We start from the raw sequence: 18,762 nt of genomic DNA, 5'->3' as shown, positions 1-18,762 counted from the left end.
TGGAGGGGGGGTTTGAGGAGGTGGAGGGGGGGGTTTGAGGAGGTGGAGGGGGGGGTTTGAGGAGGTGGAGGGGGGGGTTTGAGGAGGGGAGGGGGGTTTGAGGAGGTGGAGGGGGGGTTTGAGGAGTGGTGGTGGGGGGTTTGAGGAGGTGGTGGGGGGGTTTGAGGAGGTGGTGGAGTGGTCATCTGGATACTGGAACATTGAATTCATAGCTGAAGTTCTGGTTTCTTCCCAGTATAGCTGTCTGGAATAGGATTAAAACCTTCACCTTTGGACTTAAAAGACAGATAAGCTGCTGCTAAAAAAAATTACTCACTCCAGCAGAAAGTTGCAGTGATAGAGAGAAACGGCACAATTAAAAGTGGCACTAAAAGAAGCGGATAGATTGGTAAATGAAGATGGGAAAGAGGAAGAGTTCAAATATAACAATCACAAAATTGCTCTGGGGAGGTGGGGAGTAGTGTTTGTCAACTGAGGGAACTGAAGGCAAGACCCAAAAGGAACTATTAACCAAGCTGTGGTTTGCATAAAGTTATACTTTTCTTCAAAGGACACTACCAGCGAGAGAGCTGGTAATTCCTAGTGGAGGAGTAATGTTTACTTCTCTGGCTTAATAAATGGAAACATTGCCTATGTTTGCAGGAGTCAATAGAAGTTTAACAAACTTTACTTTTTGAAGGTGTGGCTCTAACAGAGGAAATAGCGTCACAGTCTGATAATAAGTACTGACTTAATCAGAACAGAGCTATTTGACACAGACAGACAGAGTGGGAGAGTAGCTGGGAACTGCAATTAGAGAGAGTGCAAGTGATCATTCAGAAACTTGTGCTGGAGCCAGAGAAGCTATTTGAATTTGAGTGAACTCACATCCAGCTATGGGTTCCAGCAGACAAGGGCTTATTTCTTTTTTACTCCTTGTCCAAGGTAGGAACATCATGAGCCTTTGTCTGTGATGACTTTTCTCAAAGGTTTGAATTGTGCAAATGACTGAGAAAGTATTTTGAGACTTGCTTCACTGTTTTAACGAAAGCATTTGCGTATATTCTGCATGAAAAGTAATAATTGCGATTGTTAAAATCTTTTCCTGTTAATGTGTTCACTTTGTCTCAGTTCAAACTTCTGCCAGGCATTATTTTTTCTCACTTTTATGCAGAAGGTGTTCTTCATTATCACACTGTTTGTTGAGAACATTGTGTCTGTCTGTGCAATACTATTACTTGTGAGTCAACTTCAGTGATTGCTTATAGCTCCAGTGCTGCACTGGTAAAAGTGACTAAACTTATTAAAAGTAAGTGACTACAATTTAGACTGTTTAACCTACCTTTAATCCTGTGGAAGGTAAGGTTCTGCTGCTCCAGGCTGATAGTCTATAAGTAGGTATGGCTAAAATACAAGGTCTGTAGACCGGAGAATGAAGTGTTCTGAAATGCTAATATCTTTTGTTTTTGGTAACGTGAACTATCTTGTAAATTCCAGCAGAATGAACTGATAGTTCAGAGCTCCAAAATAGATACATGTTTTATTTTGACTCCTTTGCTGATTTCTTTCAAGGTCCACCAATGATAAGTGCAGCACGTGGAAGCGAAAAAAACAACTACCCTGTTGCTTTTTGTAGAATTGTTTCTCAGCGCACAATTATCCGCAAGCTTTGAACATAGATAATCATTTTGAAATACTCTTTTATTAAAATTACCCTACACTGAATGTGCACCATTGTAGAGTCCTGCACTGCAACCTAATCCTGCAAGTTTACCAACGAACAATCCTTTTGCATTTGTTAACCCAACCTGAATTAATAGGAGGCACACAGGGTATGACAAAGGCACTGGTTTGTAGCTCAAAGTCATGTTTGTTCATGTTTCAAATAGGCGTGATACTAGAAGTTTCAACGAATGTTTGCCTTCAGGCAACATGAATATATTTTTTAACGATAAGATGCTTGGCACAGTTATACTTTGAGTTTGAAACTGTACTGTTGTGCAGTGATTATGATACATGAATCTGTAATAATCCATATGGCTGGACTAATAACTCAGAGAGCATGGCCAGGACTTTACCAGCCCCCTGGAGATGGGCTGGAAACTGGAAGGGTGACAGAAGGTGTTGGGGGGGGAGGCCCGACTTCTTTCTGCTGGTACCGGATATTCCCAAAAGCAGAATGGCTGTTGTTCAGGCACCCGCCAACTGGAGGCAAATGGCAGATTAGCCCAATTAATTGACCAATTAACTACTATTTTATAACCTGGTTGACTTTTTATTGGCAGTTGAATGGTCCCATGTCTTGTGGGGAGATCAGTGAATACAACAAAGCCACCCAGTAGCTCCCCACAGCGGAGGAACTTCCTTTCTGGAGGCTCCATGTCCCAAGGAGGGGGCCCCCCCAGCAACTCCAACACCACGGTTCACCCCCTCCGATTACCAGGGCCTGCCTGCCAGCTGGCCCCTACATACTGAAAATATTTCTTACCCACCCTTTGAGCGTGCTTCAACATGGCGGCACCTTCCCCTTCATCCTGCAACCTCAGCAGTAGCTACCTCTAAATGTGACACTGATGAGGTTACCGAGCTGCTCGCTATCTAATTGCAGATAGAGGCCTAACAGATTCTGGCCAGTTCTGAGTCTGAGCCAGACCAATCTTCTAGGAGAGGGGAATGGTGGAGGGGAGCAAACCTGGACCAGCAGTATTTCCCTGTACTTTCATGGAGTCAGCAAGAACACTTCGAGCATGGTTCCACTCAAATATAATTTGTAAAAGGGTTTGTTGGCCCTTTCTTGAGTGGCCTCCAGCTGTCACTCTGCCGGAGAAGCTGCTCAACACCTGGCACAGCTGGGCAGAGCTTGCAGATCACAAATTCCACCCAGCTGTATACAATCCCGAACAGGAGTCCTGGCTTTAGGACCCTGACTTGTACACACCAATTGGATTTCCTGGACACCAAAGAGGAACTCAATCCCAATATGGGTACAGTTTTATTGCAGGGCAGCTCAAGTGCCAGAAACTAAAATTTGCACAACTGGATAAAGATGAAATCAAATATTCCCCTCATGTGTTCATGTGTTTTTCAGGGAAACATGCCCTTTCATATGACCTCAATTTCTTCCACTCCTCACCAGCCTCACCACTATCCTATCTCTGTGGCCTCACATAGACCGTAACACCATAGGTATAGCAGCAGAATTAGGCCATTCAGCCCATTGAGTCTGCTCCGCCATTTGATCATGTCTGATATGTTTCTCAACCCCAATCTTCTGCCTTTTCTTTGTAACCTTTGATCGCCTTATCAATCATGAACTTATCTATCTCTGTTTTCAATACACTCAATGACTTGGCCTCCACAGCCTTCCGTGGCAATGATTGCTCTTGATTCACCATCCTCTGGCTGAAGAAATTTCTCCTCATCTCGGTTCTAAAGGGTCATCCCATTAATCTATGGCTGTGCCCTCGGATCCTAGTCTCTCCTACTAATGGAAACATCTTCTCCATGTCCACTCTATCCAGGTCTTTCAGTATTCTGTAAGTTTCAATGAGATCCCCCCTCATATTTCTAAACTCCATTGAGTACAGAGCCAGAGCCCTCAAACGCTCCTCATACATCAAGCCTTTCATTCCAGGATCATTCTTGTGAACCTCCTCTGGACCCCCTCCAAGGCCAGCACAACCTTCCTTAGATACAGGGACGAAAATTGCTCACAATATTCCAAATGTGGTCTGACCAGATCCTTAGAAAACCTCAGCAGTACATCCCTGCTTTTGTATTCTAGTCCTCTCAAAGTGAATGCTAACATTGCATTTGCCTTCCTAACTACCAACTCAACCTGCAAGTTAATCTTAAGAGAATCCTGAACTAGGATGCAAACCTGCAGCGGATTGACATTTACTTCCTGCAGTGCCCTGCTTCTGTGTAAAACGCTTCATCGCAAACTTTCTGGTACAAAACCAAATGATAGTTCATTTTGTCTGCGAGGAATAATGCTGCCGGAACTTTACAAGTGTATGCTTTGAAAGATAAGCAGCGTGTATTCAGGATTGGTGTGTGAGTTTTTAAGTTTTTAATGCTTATTGCACTGTTCATGGAAACAAAGAATTTTTTGTGCTGTCATTTCTGAGCCTCCCCATTCATACCAGCAAGCATATAAACTTTTGTAAATGCACAATAGTCATTTATCAATGTCCCCTGTCTGTCAGGATAAAGTTTCCTTTGTCACCCTTGGGTTACCATCTTGAATGTGGATGATTACAGACTCACTGTCTTACAGGAATAGTCGAAAGAAAGTGACATTAGAAAAGAGAATCAAACAAAGAAGGTTTATTGTTTGCTGTTCCACCTCAAAAAAAAGGCTTTCTTTCCTGTAGTCATCAATGATTGATCGAGAACAGAGTGCCCATGCAGTGGTATCGTAAAACAAATTTGAGCACTGCTTTCTTTACACTTAATTCATTGCAACAATCCAAATCATTTGGAGCTTGAAGGCTGTATTTTTTTCCTCCTGTGGACTAATCATTAGTATTTAGTAATTGTGTTTGCAGGGTAATGTTCAATGACTTCATCCCACCCATTGCTGACTCTCAATGGAATACGCCCGACCGTGTAGAAGGATTCCAGCTAATTGTTGGCTGGATTGCTCAATGGAATGTCTGACGGAGGCACAATGTCTCGAGGGAAAATCCAAGATCTCTCATCACACTTTTGTTGTATCATATCTTTACTGTTCAAGTACATAAGAGCAGTGACCTGGTCATCACAATGAAACCCTTGATTTTCTCTCTCATCTGTCAGAGCTAAAGGAAAAAGAGTCATAAAAGGATAAGTAGAATGATTCAAATTTAAAGAAACATTGGGAGAAAATGCATCTAGATTTAAATAGACTGACAGAAAGGAATTGCATTTAGACAATGACTTTCACAACCACAAAACATCCCATAGCATTATCCAACCAATTAAGTGTTTTTGAAGTGTACTTACTCTTGTAATTATTGGGAAGACAGAAGCCATTGTGTTTGCTCCCTGTCACAAGCTGAGTTCCCGAGGCATCCAATTCATCCCTCTCCCTGACCAATGTCTAACGCCAAACTAGGCTGTTTGCAAGCTTGGCATCCTAGCTGACCCCAAGATGACTTACTGACCTTATGTCTGTTCCATCACGAAGCCTGCCTACCTTTATCTCCAAAATATAGCCTTCCTCCTTCAGTCCTACAATTCTCCAAGTTCTTTGCGTTCCTCCAATTCTGGCCTTTTGTACATACAGAATTTTAATTGTGCCACATTGGCAGACATGCTTTCAATTACCTGTGACCTATGCTGTGGAATTCCCTCCATAAACCACTCTTCACTTCCTTTTCCTGTTCTATTATCTCCTTCCATGGCCCGGTGTCATAGAATCATAGAATCTCTTCAGTGCAGAAAAGGCCATTCAAACACATTGGGAGGGATTTTATAGCTGCCCTCATCGCAAAAGCGTAAAATCCCACCCGAGGTTAACGGACCTTTCCATACTCCGCCCCTCACCTACTCCGATTCTCGGGGTGAGTGGAACGGTAAAATTCCGGCCATCGAACCTGCACTGAATTTCTGAAAGAACATCTTACCCAGGCCCTCTTCCCACCCTATCTCTGTAATTCCACACATTTACCATTACAAGGGAGGAAGTGTTAGGTTTTTTAGGGAATATAAAGACTGACAAATCCCCAGGGCCTGATGGAATCTATCCAAGGCTGCTCAGGGAGGCGAGAGATGAAATCGCTGGGCCTCTGATGCAAATCTTTGTCTCGTCACTGGACACGGGTGAGGTCCCAGAGGATTGGAGGATAGCTAATGTGGTCCCGTTATTTAAGAAGGGTAGGAAGGATAACCCGGGAAATTATAGGCCGGTGAGCTTGACATTCGTGGTAGGGAAGTTGTTGGAGAGGATTCTTAGAGATAGGATGTATGCGCATTTAGAAAGGAATAAACTCATTAACAATAGTCAGCATGATTTTGTGAGAGGGAGGTCATGCCTCACTAACCTGGTGGAGTTTTTTGAAGAAGTGACTAGAACGGTTGACGAGGGAAGGGCCGTGGATGTCGTCTATATAGACTTTAGTAAGGCGTTTGACAAAGTCCCTCATTGTAGGTTAGTGCAAAAGGTTGGATCTCATGGGATAAAGGGGGAGGTGGCTAGATGGGTGGAGAACTGGCTTGGTCACAGAAGACAGAGGATGGTAGTGGAAAGGTCTTTTTCCGGCTGGATGCCTGTGACTAGTGGTGTTCCGCAGGGCTCTGTATTGGGACCTCTGCTGTTTGTGATTTATATAAACGATCTGGAAGAAGGTGTAACTGGGGTGATCAGTAAGTTTGCAGATGACACGAAAATGGCTGGACTTGCAGATAGTGAGGAACATTGTCAGAGGCTACAGAAGGATATAGATAGGCTGGAAATTTGGGCAAAGAAATGGCAGATGGAGTTCAATCCAGATAAATGCGAAGTGATGCATTTTGGTAGAACTAACGTACGGGGGAGCTATACGATAAATGGCAGAACCACAAAGGGTGTAGATACGCAGAGGGACCTGTGTGTGCAAATCCACAGATCCTTGAAGGTGACGTCACAGGTGGAGAAGGTAGTGAATAAGGCATGCTTGCCTTTATAGGACGGGGCATAGAGTATAAAAGTTGGGGTCTGATGTTGCGGTTCTATAGAACGTTGGTTCGTCCGCATTTGGAATACTGCGCCTAGTTCTGGTCGCCACACTACCAGAAGGACGTGGAGGCTTTAGAGAGAGTACAGAGGAGGTTTACCAGGATGTTGCCTGGTATGGAAGGGCTTAGTTATGAGGAGAGATTGGGTAAACTGGGGTTGTTCTCACTGGAAAGACGGAGGATGAGGGGTGACCTAATAGAGGTGTATAAAATTATGAAAGGCATAGAAAGGGTGCAAGGTGGGAAGCTTTTCCCCAGGTCGGTGGTGACGTTCACGAGGGGTCATAGGTTCAAGGTGAGGGGGGGGTTGGTTTAACACGGATATCAGAAGGACGTATTTTACACAGAGGGTGGTGGGGGCCTGGAATGCGCTGCCGGGCAAGGTGCTGGAGGCGGACACACTGGAAATGTTTAAGACTTATCTAGATAGCCACATGAACGGAGTGGGAATGGAGTGATACAAAAGAATGGTCTAGTTTGGACCAGGGAGTGGCACGGGCTTGGAGGGCCGAAGGGCCTGTTCCTGTGCTGTATTGTTCTTTGTTCTTTGACTAATCCAACTAACCCACACGCCTTGGGACACTCAGGCCGGAATTTTACCGGCACACCCGCCCCGATTCCGGAGGAGGGCGAGGCTCGGAGAACAGCATTCTCCGTTGGCCTCGGGCAGAATCGTACGAACCTCAGGTGGGCCTGCCAGTAAAATTCCACCCTAAGGGGCAATTCAGCATGGCCAATCCACCTAACCCGCACACCTTTGGACTGTGGGAGGAAACCAGAGCACCCGGAGGAAACCCACGCTGACATGGGGAGAATGTACAAACTCCACACAATCACCCAAGGCCGGAATTAAACCCAGGTCCCTGGTGCAGTGAGGCCGCAGTCTAACCACTGTGCTACTGTGTCGCCCTGTCTACAGGCAGAAATTTGTCTTCGACTGTATTGCTAAGCAAGTGGTATCACATCAAAATTCTCCAATGAAAAGTCACTCTTACATTCAGTAGAATTAAATATTAGGCTGACCACGTAATGGGCCACAGTCCCCAATTATTTGTTTTACAAACCTTCCCGCAGTTTTGGCGGTTACGTGAGAACTCCCCTGCATTTCTTCAAAATAATACCATGGATTCTTTAATGAGGGGGTGGCACAGTGGTTAGCACTGCTGCCTCACAGCGCCAGGGACCCCAGTTCCATTCCCAGCTTGGGTCACTATATGTGCGGAGTCTGCACATTCTCCCCGTGTCTGCATGGGTTTCCTCCAGGTGCTCCAGTTTCCTCCCACAGTCTGAAAGACCTACTGCTTAGGTGCATTGGCCATACTAAATTCTTCCTCCGTACCCGAACAGGCGCCAGAGTGTGGTGACTAGGGGATTTTCACAGTAACCCCCCTTCATTGTAGTGTTAATGTAAGCCTACTTGTGACTGATAAATGAACTTTACTTTAAAGAATATAGAGACTCAGTATGACACCTCATCTGACAGACAGCGCTTCTAACAGCACACCCCCAGTAATCCACTTAAGGCTCATTATGGGCAAGTCTTTTGGTCTCTGAATCACTGGAGACCAGACATATGACTGTGATGTACATTGAGATCCTGTGATAGTCCTTTAGTGAACCTACATTGATACTGTCCAGGAAGTTCCAACTTCCAATGGGCAATTCCCCTGCTCCCTTGGACCCTCTGCAAATGTCTCTGACTCTAAGTAGGAGTCGGAGACTTCAGACAGCTCTGATTTACTTATCTGGATAATTACCCAGAAAATATCTCACAGATTAAAACTTGGGTCTAACAGCTGAGTAACAATTGACAGCACCAATCACCCACTCCTGATCCTCCAACTGCTCCTTCAACCATCCAACCACTCTCAGGAATGCTACCCGACTACCCACCTAGCCCTTACCCATATATCCACTTCACCCACCTACCCATATAACCATCTCACCCACATACCTACCCTACCCATTTACTTCTTATCCACCTCGCCAACCTACCCACTTCATCCATTTACCTACCTCACTTACTCGTCCATTCATAAATATTAAAATTGGGCCTTTAAATTTACTGTACGGCAGCTATTGCCACCAAAAGGGCTGTGTGTCTTCTGCGTTGATCCTCTTCAGAGGCCTCTGTTTGTGTTGCTCTGCTGAGTGAGTTCTTCAAGATGCTGCATGGGAAGTCAGACCCTTTTAAATGTAACCAGCTAAGTGCCCAGTTCTCTGACTGATCAGAAGGTCTGATACTGATTGGAAGATTTGGGCCCACGTGTTCATGTGTCTGGAGTGGGATTTGGATTCATTATCTTCTGAATCAGAAACAAGAATGCTTACAACTGAGCCACTGCTGACAGATGTTACCTAGTAACTACTGAATTGTTTTAGCGTTGCAGTTTTAGTGAAAGGAGCTGAATGCTCTATTATTTTAAGCTTAATCCCGTAACATTTCTGAGACTTATCTAATCTCTATAATGTGCTGGGAATTATATATTACTGTTTTATTGAAGGAACGAGTTTGAAATTAACTTGGTATGGTGATGGGAACCAGAATGTAACATTAAAAAGGGAAAACAAAAGGCATAATGGACAAGGAGCTCTAGAGTAAGAAATAGCAGGGTATTAAGTGAGTAGAGTAAGAGGGAATGCAGTAAGGTATAATTTAGGCTTCCATTGCAATGTGAGTACACAAAGTGTGGTAATAATAGTGAGATGCAGCACAGATAGACATGGAGGACAATGATATTGTGACAATAAGGGAGATTTGGCTCAAAGATATTCCTGATACAGGATCCTAAGGAAAGGTGAGGGGTGGCAGTATGAATAATCAGATTACTTTTAATATTGCCCTTAGAATGTGAACATGATTAGCAAGGCCAGCATTGATTGTCCATCCCTAATTGCCCTTGAGAAGGTGATAGTGGGCTACTTTCATGAACCACTGCAGTCCAAGTGATGTAGATGCACCTAAAGTGCTTTTTTCTGTAGCAGTTTTGATACAACATGTGGCTTCCGAGGCCATTTCAGAGGATGGTTAAAAGTAAACCGCATTGCTGTGGATCTGTAGTTGCATGTAAACCAGAGCAAGTAAGGATGGTAGATTTCCTCCCCTGAAGAGCCTTCGTGAACCATATTTATGAAAATCCAGTAGTTTAATAACATAAGAAGTTCATTCCAGATTTATCAATTAATTAAATGCAAATTCCTGACCTATCAAGTGGGCGCAATTTTCCCATCTCGCCTACCATGAGAATCGTAGTGGGCAGGACAGAAAATTCGGCAGACCATTTAGAGGTCCATTAACCTTGGTTGGAATTTAGAGTCTTGGGGCGAGTGCAGTCAGAAAATCCAGCCCAATGTTTGGACTCAGGTCTCCTGATTATTAATCCTCAGGATTACTATTCTAGTTAAATTGCCACAGTGCCACCATTCAGCTAAGGGAGCAAAGATGTCAAACAAACAAAGAACAAAGAAAATTACAGCACAGGAACAGGCCCTTCGGCCCTCCAAGCCTGCACCGACCATGCTGCCTGATTTATCTAAAACCCCCTACCCTTCCGGGGACCATATCCCTCTATTCCCATCCTATTCATGTATTTGTCAAGACACCCCTTAAAAGTCACTACCGTATCCTCTTCCACTACTTCCCCTGGCAACGAGTTCCAGACACCCACCACCCTCTGTGTAAAAATCTGCCTCGTACATCTCCTTTAAACCTTGCCCCTTGTACCTTAAACCTGCGCCCCCAAGTAATTGACTCTTCCACACTGGGAAAAAGCTTCTGACTATTCACTCTGTCCCTGCCTCTCATAATCTTGCAGACTTCTATCAGGTCGCCCCTCAACCTCCATCGTTCCAGTGAGAACAAACCAAGTTTCTCCAACCTCTCCTCATAGCTAATGCCCTCCATATCAGGCAACATCCTGGTAAATCTTTTTTGTACCTCTCCAAAGCCTCCACATCCTTCTGATAGTGTGGCAACCTGAATTGAACACTATGTTCCAAGTGCGGCCTAACGAAGGTTCTATAAAGCTGCAACATGACTTGCCAATTTTTAAAATCAATGCCCCAGCCGATGAAGGCAAGCATGCCGTATGCCTTCTTGACTATCTCCTCCACCTGCATTGCCACTTTCAGTGACCTGTGTACACCCAGATCCCTTGCCTATCAATACTCTTAAGGGTTCTGCCATTTACTGTATATTTCCTATCTGTATTAGACCTTCCAAAATACATTACCTCACATTTGTCCGGATTAAACTCCATCTGCCATCTCTCCGCCCATGTCTCCAACTGATCTATATCCTGCTGTATCCTCTGATGGTCCTCATCGCTATCCGCAAATCCACCAACCTTTGTGTCGTCCGCAAACTTACTAATCAATCCAGTTACATTTTCCTCCAAATCATTTATATACATTACAAACAACAAAGGTCCCAGCACTGATCCCTGAGGAACGCCACTTGTCACAGCCCTCCATTCAGAAACACACCCTTCCACTGCTACCATCTGTCTTCTTTGACCAAGCCAGTTTTGTATCCACCTTGCCAGCTCACCTCTGTTCCCATGCGACTTCACCTTCTGCACCAGTCTGCCATGAGGGACCTTGTCAAAAGCCTTACTGAAGTCCATGTGGACAACTTCCACTGCCCTACACTCATCAATCATCTTCGTCACTTCCTCGAAAAACTTGATCAAGTTCGTGAGACACGACCTCCCCTTCACAAAACCATGTTGCCTCTCACTAATACGTCCACTTATTTCCAAGTGGGAATAAATCCTGTCTCGAAGCTCCTCTCCAATAATTTCCCTACCACTGATGTAAGGCTCAGCAGCCTGTAATTACTTGGATTATTCTTGCTACCCTTCTGAAACAAAGGAATAACATTGGCTATTCTCCAATCCTCTGGGACCTCCCCTGTATGGAGATGCCGGCATTGGACTGGGGTAAACACAGTAAGAAGTCTCACAACACCAGGTTAAAGTCCAACAGGTTTATTTGGTAGCACAAGCCACTAGCTTTCGGAGTGCTGCCCCTTCATCCTAATGAAGGATGTTCCACCATCCTGATGCTCGCTCCAAAAGCTAGTGGCTTGTGCTACCAAATAAACCTGTTAGACTTTAACCTGGTGTTGTGAGACTTCTTACTGTGTGTACCTCCCCTGTAGCCAGTGAGGATACAAAGATTTCTCTCAAGGCCCAACAATTTCCTCCCTTGCCTCTCTCAGTATTCTGGGGTATATCCCATCAGGCCCTGGGGACATGTCTACCTTAATGTTTCTCAAGAACCCCAATACCTCTTTCTTTTTGATCTCAACATGACTCAAACTATCTACACACCCTTTCCCAGACTCATCATCCACCAAGTCCTTCTCTTTGGTGAATACTAACGCAAAGTACTCATTTAATACCTCGCCCATTTCCTCTGGCTCCATGCATAGATTCCCTCCCTTGTCCTTGAGTGGGCCAACCCTCTCCCTGGCTACCCTCTTGCTCTTTATATATGTATAAAAAGCCTTGGGATTTTTCTTAATCCAGCTGGCCAATGCTTTTTCGTGACCCCTTTTAGCTCTCCTTACTCCTTGCTTTAGTTTCTTTCTACTTTCCTTGTATTCCATACATGCTTTGTGTGTTCCCAGCCTCCTAGCTTTGACAAGTGCTTCCTTTTTCTCTTTGCCTAGGCTCACTATCTCTCGTTATCCAAAGTTCCCAAAACTTGCCATACGTATCCTTCATCCTTAAAGAAAAATGCCGGTCCTGAATCCCTATCAACTCCCACTTGAAAGCCTCCCACATGCCAGATGTTGATTTGCCCTCAAATATCTGCCCTCAATCGACATTCTTCAGTTCCTGCCTAATTTTGTTGTAATTGAAAACTTAGCACCTTAACTTGAGGATTACATTTATCTTTCTCCATCAGTACCTTAAAGCTTACTGAATTGTGGTCACTGTTCCTGAACGGCTCCCCTACTGAAACATCGACCACCTGGCCGTGCTCATTCCCCAATATCAGGTCCAGTATTGTCCCTTCCCTAGTTGGACTATCTACATACTATTTCAAGAAGCCCTCCTGGATGCTCCTTACAAACTCTGCCCCATCCACACCCCTAGCACTAAGTGAGTCCCAGTCAATATAGAGGAAGTTAAAGTCTCTCACTCTGTTACTCTTACAGCTCTGTTATTTTTACAGCTTGCCAAAATCTGCCATCATATCGGTTCCTCTATCTCCCACTGGCAATTGGGTGGCCTTTGGTAACATTGTGACTACACCCTTCCTATTCCTGAGCTCTACCCATATTGCCTCACTGTATGAGCCCTCCGAGGTGTCCTCCCGCAGTGCAGCTGTGATATTCTCCTTAACCAGTAGTGCAACTCCCCCACCCCTTTTACATCCTCCTCTATCCCACCTGAAGCATCTGTATCCTGGAATGGTAAGCTGCCAATCCTGTCCTTCCCTTAACCAAGTCTCTGTAATGGCAACAACATCATAGTTCCTAGTACTAATCCAAGCTCTAAGTTCATCTGCCTTACCTGTTACACTTCTCGCATTAAAACAAATGCACTTCAGTCTACCAGACCCTCTTTGATTAGCAACCCCACCCTGCCTGCTGCCTCTCTGAGTCTTACTGGCCCTACTCTCTGGTTCCCCTTCAGCTAATTCACCTTTGCTTCGGTTCCCACCCCCCTAAACTAGGGAGGACTAGTTTAAATCCTCCCGTGTGACACTAGCAAACCTCCCGGCCAGAATATTTATGCCCTTCCAGTTTAGATGCAACCCGTATTTCTTGTACAGGTCCCACCTGCCCCGGAAGAGACCCCAATGGTCCAGATATCTGAAACCTTCCCTCCTATACCAGCTGTTTAGCCACGTGTTGAGCTGCACTATCTTCCTATTCCTAGCCTCACTAGCACCTGGCACAGGGAGTAATGCTGACATTACAACCCGAGAAGTCCTGCTTTTTAACTTTCTACCTAGCTCCCTAAACTGCTGCTGCAGGATCTCATCACTTTTCCTGCCTATGTCATTAGTACCAATACATACCACGACCTCTGGCTGTTCACCCTCTCCCTTCAGAATGCTTTCTGTTTGTTCAGAGACATCCTGGACCCTGGCACCAGGGAGGCAGCATACCATCCTGGAGTCTCACGTCCACAGAAGCGTCTATCTGCACCCCTAACTGTAGAGTCCCCTATAACTATTGCTCTCATCCTCTTTGTCCCTCCCTGCTTAACAACAGAGCCAGCTGTGGTGCCACTGCTTTGGCTGCTGCTGCTGTTATTCCCTGATAGGCCATCTCCCCCAACAGTATCCAAAATGGTATACTTGTTAGAGAGGGGGATGACCACAGGGGATTCCTGCACTGACTGCCTGCCCCTTCTAGCCGTCACCCATCTATCTGCCTGCGTCTCTAAAGCTTCTATCTATGATGCTTTCCGCCACCTTCATGCTCCTAAGTGCATCCAACTGCTGCTCCAACCTATCCATGTGTTCTGTAAGGAGCTGCAATTGGGTGCACTTCCTGCAGACGTAGTTGTCCGAGATGCTGGAAGCGTCACGGATCTCCCACATCTCTCACATGCAGCACTTAACCCCACTGACTGACATTTCAGGTACCAAATAGATTATTTGGGAAAATGTATAAAACTCTTACCTTCACTTTTACCTTCTCACAGTGGCCTTTTTTTTTGGTCAGAGGAGGAGGGAAGGAGGGAAACACGAGAGGTTAAGTGCAGAATTTTGGTTAAAGGTAAGAAACAATAGAGGAACCATCCTGACTATATCCTACAGGCTGCCAACTAATGCAGAAAAAATAGAGGAACAAATTTTCCAAGAAATTACAGAGCTGCAAGAAGCATAGATTAGTAAGAATTTGGAGGACTTTAATTATCCAAATTTAGACTTGGATAGTAATGGTGTAAAGGATGGAGATGGGGGAGAGGTTTCTGAAGTGCATTCAGGGGAATTTTCTTGGTCAAAATGCCTCCATCCCAATTAGGAAGTAGGCATTGCTGGATCTAGGACTAGGGAATGAAGTGGGTCAAGTGGATAGAGTGTCGGTAGAGAAACATTTAAGACACAGTGATCATTGTATCATAAGGTTCAGGTGAGCTATGGAAAGGACAAGAAGTATCAATTGTGGGAGGCCAACTTTAATGGGGTGTGAACAGATCTGGCCTAGATAAATCAGAATCAAAGATTTACAGGCAGAGCTGAATGGAACAATGACTGCCTTTAAAGAAGAGATATTTTGGGTGCCGTCATGTCCATAAAGGAGAAAAGCAGGACAAAGAAAGCCAGAGCTTCCTGGATGATGAAAGAGACAGAATTTAACATGAAGAAGACAACTGATGCTTGTTACAAATGTCAGGCAGATAATACAAAGCAAAACCAGGCTAAACATACAGAGGGAAGGTGAAAAAGTTAATAGGAGAAGCAAAGAGAGAGTATAAGAAAACACTGGCAGCTAATATAGAAGGTTACAGAAGATAATATAGAAAGTTTCCTCTTGGTATATAAATAGTAAAAGGGTAATGTAAGGAGGGATGATACCGATTAGGGACCAAAAGACGATTTATGTATGGAGGCAAAGGGCATGGCCGAGGTACTAAATGAATACATACATTTGTCTTTACCAAGGAAGAAGATGCTGTTAAAGTCTTGCTGAAAAGAGGATGTAGTTTGGATAGGCTAAAAATTAATGATGAGGAGGTTACTTAAAGTTAATATGTCACCAAGGCCAGGTGATTTGTATCCAAGAATACTGAAAGAAGTTTGCGTGAAAATTGCACAGGTATTGACCATTTTAACCCTCCTTAACTACAGGGGGTGGTGCAAGAGAACTGGAGAATTGCAAATATTACACCCTTGTTCAAAAGAAAAATTGTATGGATAAACCCATACTTATAAACCCATAATTGCATGGATAAAGCCAACCAATTTAACCCTTGGTGGTGGGAAAGCTTCTAGAAATAATAATCTGGGATAAAAATTAATAGTCACATGGATGAAAGTTGATTAATTGAGGAAAGCCAGCATTGATTTGTTAAAGGGAAACTATGTTTAGCTAACATGATTGAGTTTTTTGAAAAGGTAACAGACAGGGTTGATGAGGGCAATAGGGTTGATGTGCTGTACATATATTTCAAAGATGTTTGATAAAGTGACACTTAACAGACTTATCAACAAAAGTAAAAACCATGGAATAAAATGGGCAGTGGCAACATGGATACAAGGTTTGCTGAGTGCCAGGAAACTAAGTGTTGGTGAACTGCTGCTTTTCAGCCGAGAAAGATATAGGCCAGAATTTTACTGTCCCACCCTCCATGGGAATCGGAGCGGGCAAGGGGCGGATCATGGAAAGTCTGTTGTCCTCGGGCGGGATTTTACAGTTTCAGGATGAGCGAAGCTGTAAAACTCCACCCATACAGTGAAGTTCCTCAAGGACTGGTAATCAGATCACTGCTTTTCATGATAAATGACTATGAATATTACAGGACTGTCATAAGAACCCAACAGTTTACTAATATTCAGGGAAGTCACCAGCATCTCTACCCAGTCTGGCCTATACATGGTTCTAGTTCCACAAATTTTCAAACATTCTCCGAGCACACCCCTACCCATCTCCCCCACCTCCAATGCTGCCTCACTTGGCTTGATAAAATTTCACCCAATATTTCGGGTTGGTGATCTTCCATCAGATAACCTATCACCAAAGAGCTTGCTGGGATTTTACAGAATTATTTTTCATTTCAGTTTTCTAGCATATGCAGTAGTTCATTTCTGTTGAACATGTGAAATTGTCCATTTTGGCAAGAAGAATAAAAGAGAAGTTTACTAACTAAATAGTGAGAGATTGCAAAGCCCTGAGGTGCCGAGGGATCTGTGTGCCTCACTGCACAAATATCAAGTCACTAATATGCAGGTACAGCAAGTAATTAGGAAAGCTAATCAAATGTTTTGTTTATTGTGAGGGGAATTCAATGCAAAAGTAGGCGATGCTTCAGTTATACAGGATATTAGGAAGACCACAACATACCTTATTTAAGGAAAAATGTAAATGAATTGAAAGTTGCTCAGAGGAGGTTTACCAGTCTAATAGCTGAGTTGTCTTATGAGTAAACATTGGATAGCCTGGGCTTGTATTCGCTGGAGATTTGAAGAGTAAGAGGTGGCTTGATTGAAACATAAAGGATCCTGAGGGGTCTTGACAATGTGGATATGGAGAGGATGCTTCCTATTGTGGGAGAATCTAGAACAAGGAGTCACTGTTAAAAAATAAGGGGTCGCATATTTAAAACAGAGTGAGGTGAAATATTTTCTCTCGGAGAGTCGAGAGTCTTTAGAACTCAAAGCAGTCTTTGAATATTTTTAGGTCAGAGGTGGAATAGATTCTTGGTAAGCAAGGGGGTGTTCGGGGGTAGGAGGGATGCAGATTTGATGTTACTATCAGATCAGCCATTCACATATTAAATGGCAGAGCAGGTTCAAGGGGCTGAATGGCCTACTCCTGTTCCTTATTCATACGTTTGTAAAACAGAGGAAGGGGATCTGACTGAAAAAATTGATCACTTTTGCTAAGTATCAGTTGTTACAGTTTCAATTGATAACTCTGCTTGTACTTAGCAAATTATTTGTTTTAACTGTGTGTCCAAAGTTTTGTTCCACACCCAATGTCAATGATTAGTGGAGAATTGTGTGCTGCAGCTTCCACCATTTCAATTAAGTTTTGTCTTTGTTGGACTCACCATTAACTCCGACTGGAATTCACATTTCCATGGTTACCATAACCAGCCTGCAAACCAAGCACAAGCTGAATTCCAAGTAGTACGTTGCCTGCAGTTACGTTCCAGCATGTGTGAGAGGGTGATCTCCACTGATAATCCTCAGACAAATGTAAATAAAGCAACAGTTCAGCAGCAAACAGTTCCAATGTCTAAAAAACCAAAACTTACTCAAAAAACAACTTTTAATTCAATTTAACTAAAGAGATCCAGATGCCTTAAGCATTGTAATTACCACTGAACTAGTTATAGTAACATGCCTTAAATTTTGTTTAATGTTAAATAATTGAAGCTATAAAATTTAAGTAATAGTCACTTTTGGTTACATTTTGATTCCATGACTTTGGAGGTTTTAAAACCATTTTTGAAAGACTATACACTTCTCTCCAAGAAGTTTGTTATAAAAACAAATACACCAACATGATATCCGTATTAGAAATAAATTATTAGTCCTACAAGCTATGAATGTGACAAATTTTAGAGCTAATTTTACCTCACTGGTAGCACTATCGCCTCAATTAAATGATTATGGATATCAAACTGAACTTCAGGATTTGGGTAAATGATCCAGGCTGATACTTCACTGGAATGACTGAGAGACCGCTGCAGAGGTGCTGTTCTTCAGAGAAGACGTTAAACTGAGATCCCATTTTCCAGTTCTGACTAATGTACAACTTGATCAGGGAAGATATCCCGATGTTCTCGACATCCCCTTTGGGCCTGGTGATTTCCAGACATCCCACCCCCTCACCCAACCTATCCCCTGAGACCCCAATTTCCCCCTTCACGGCCCTCTAGGTCTTCTCTATCCAACACTACTGCTTTATCTCTGCCAATGAATGTTCTATCAGTTCCCAACATTTAGTTCCAGACAGCTAGCTGCAGTGCCTCTTCTGGCCACTGCAGCGCTGTTCCTGGAATGACTGGAAAGCTGCTGGCCAATCCGATTGGTTGGCAGCTTTACAAGGCAGGAGGACCCCCAACCCCAGTGACAGTCCCACCTTCTGCCAGTCAAGGCTTATGAGAGTGTGAAATGGCATTGAGCCAGCCAAAATTATTGGTGATGCATTCTCCATTGACTCTTCGGGGGGAGGAGGGGGGCTCACCTGAAAAACCTGGCTTTTATCTTCTGATTGGGGAGTCCCAAATTTCCCTGATATGATTTCTGCTGATCTGTAAAACAAGTGTTGTATTCACCGCTGGCCTTGGGGGGAGATACAGTTTCCTGGGTACTCATTTATGTATGCATTTGTACAAAACAATAGTGCAAGAATGCTATAATCAGCTAAACCAGCGGAAAACTTTACTG

The 18,762-nt window shown here is 43.9% G+C and overlaps 1 protein-coding gene across 1 annotated transcript in view; it reads left to right on the top strand.

Moving 5' to 3' along the window:
* The first annotated feature begins 757 nt into the window (after positions 1–757).
* Positions 758–18,762, top strand: part of itga2.2 (integrin, alpha 2 (CD49B, alpha 2 subunit of VLA-2 receptor), tandem duplicate 2) — a 154,095-nt gene continuing 136,090 nt past the window's right edge. Inside the window, exon 1 of the mRNA XM_078219451.1 lies at positions 758–924. Within this exon, the coding sequence (XP_078075577.1) occupies positions 876–924 (49 nt within the window). The 5' untranslated portion in view covers positions 758–875. The remainder of the gene's footprint in view (positions 925–18,762) is intronic.

The sequence above is a fragment of the Mustelus asterias genome, chromosome 1 (genome assembly GCF_964213995.1).
Source record: "Mustelus asterias chromosome 1, sMusAst1.hap1.1, whole genome shotgun sequence".
NCBI lineage: Eukaryota > Metazoa > Chordata > Chondrichthyes > Carcharhiniformes > Triakidae > Mustelus > Mustelus asterias.
This window is presented reverse-complemented; position numbering and strand designations above follow the sequence as displayed.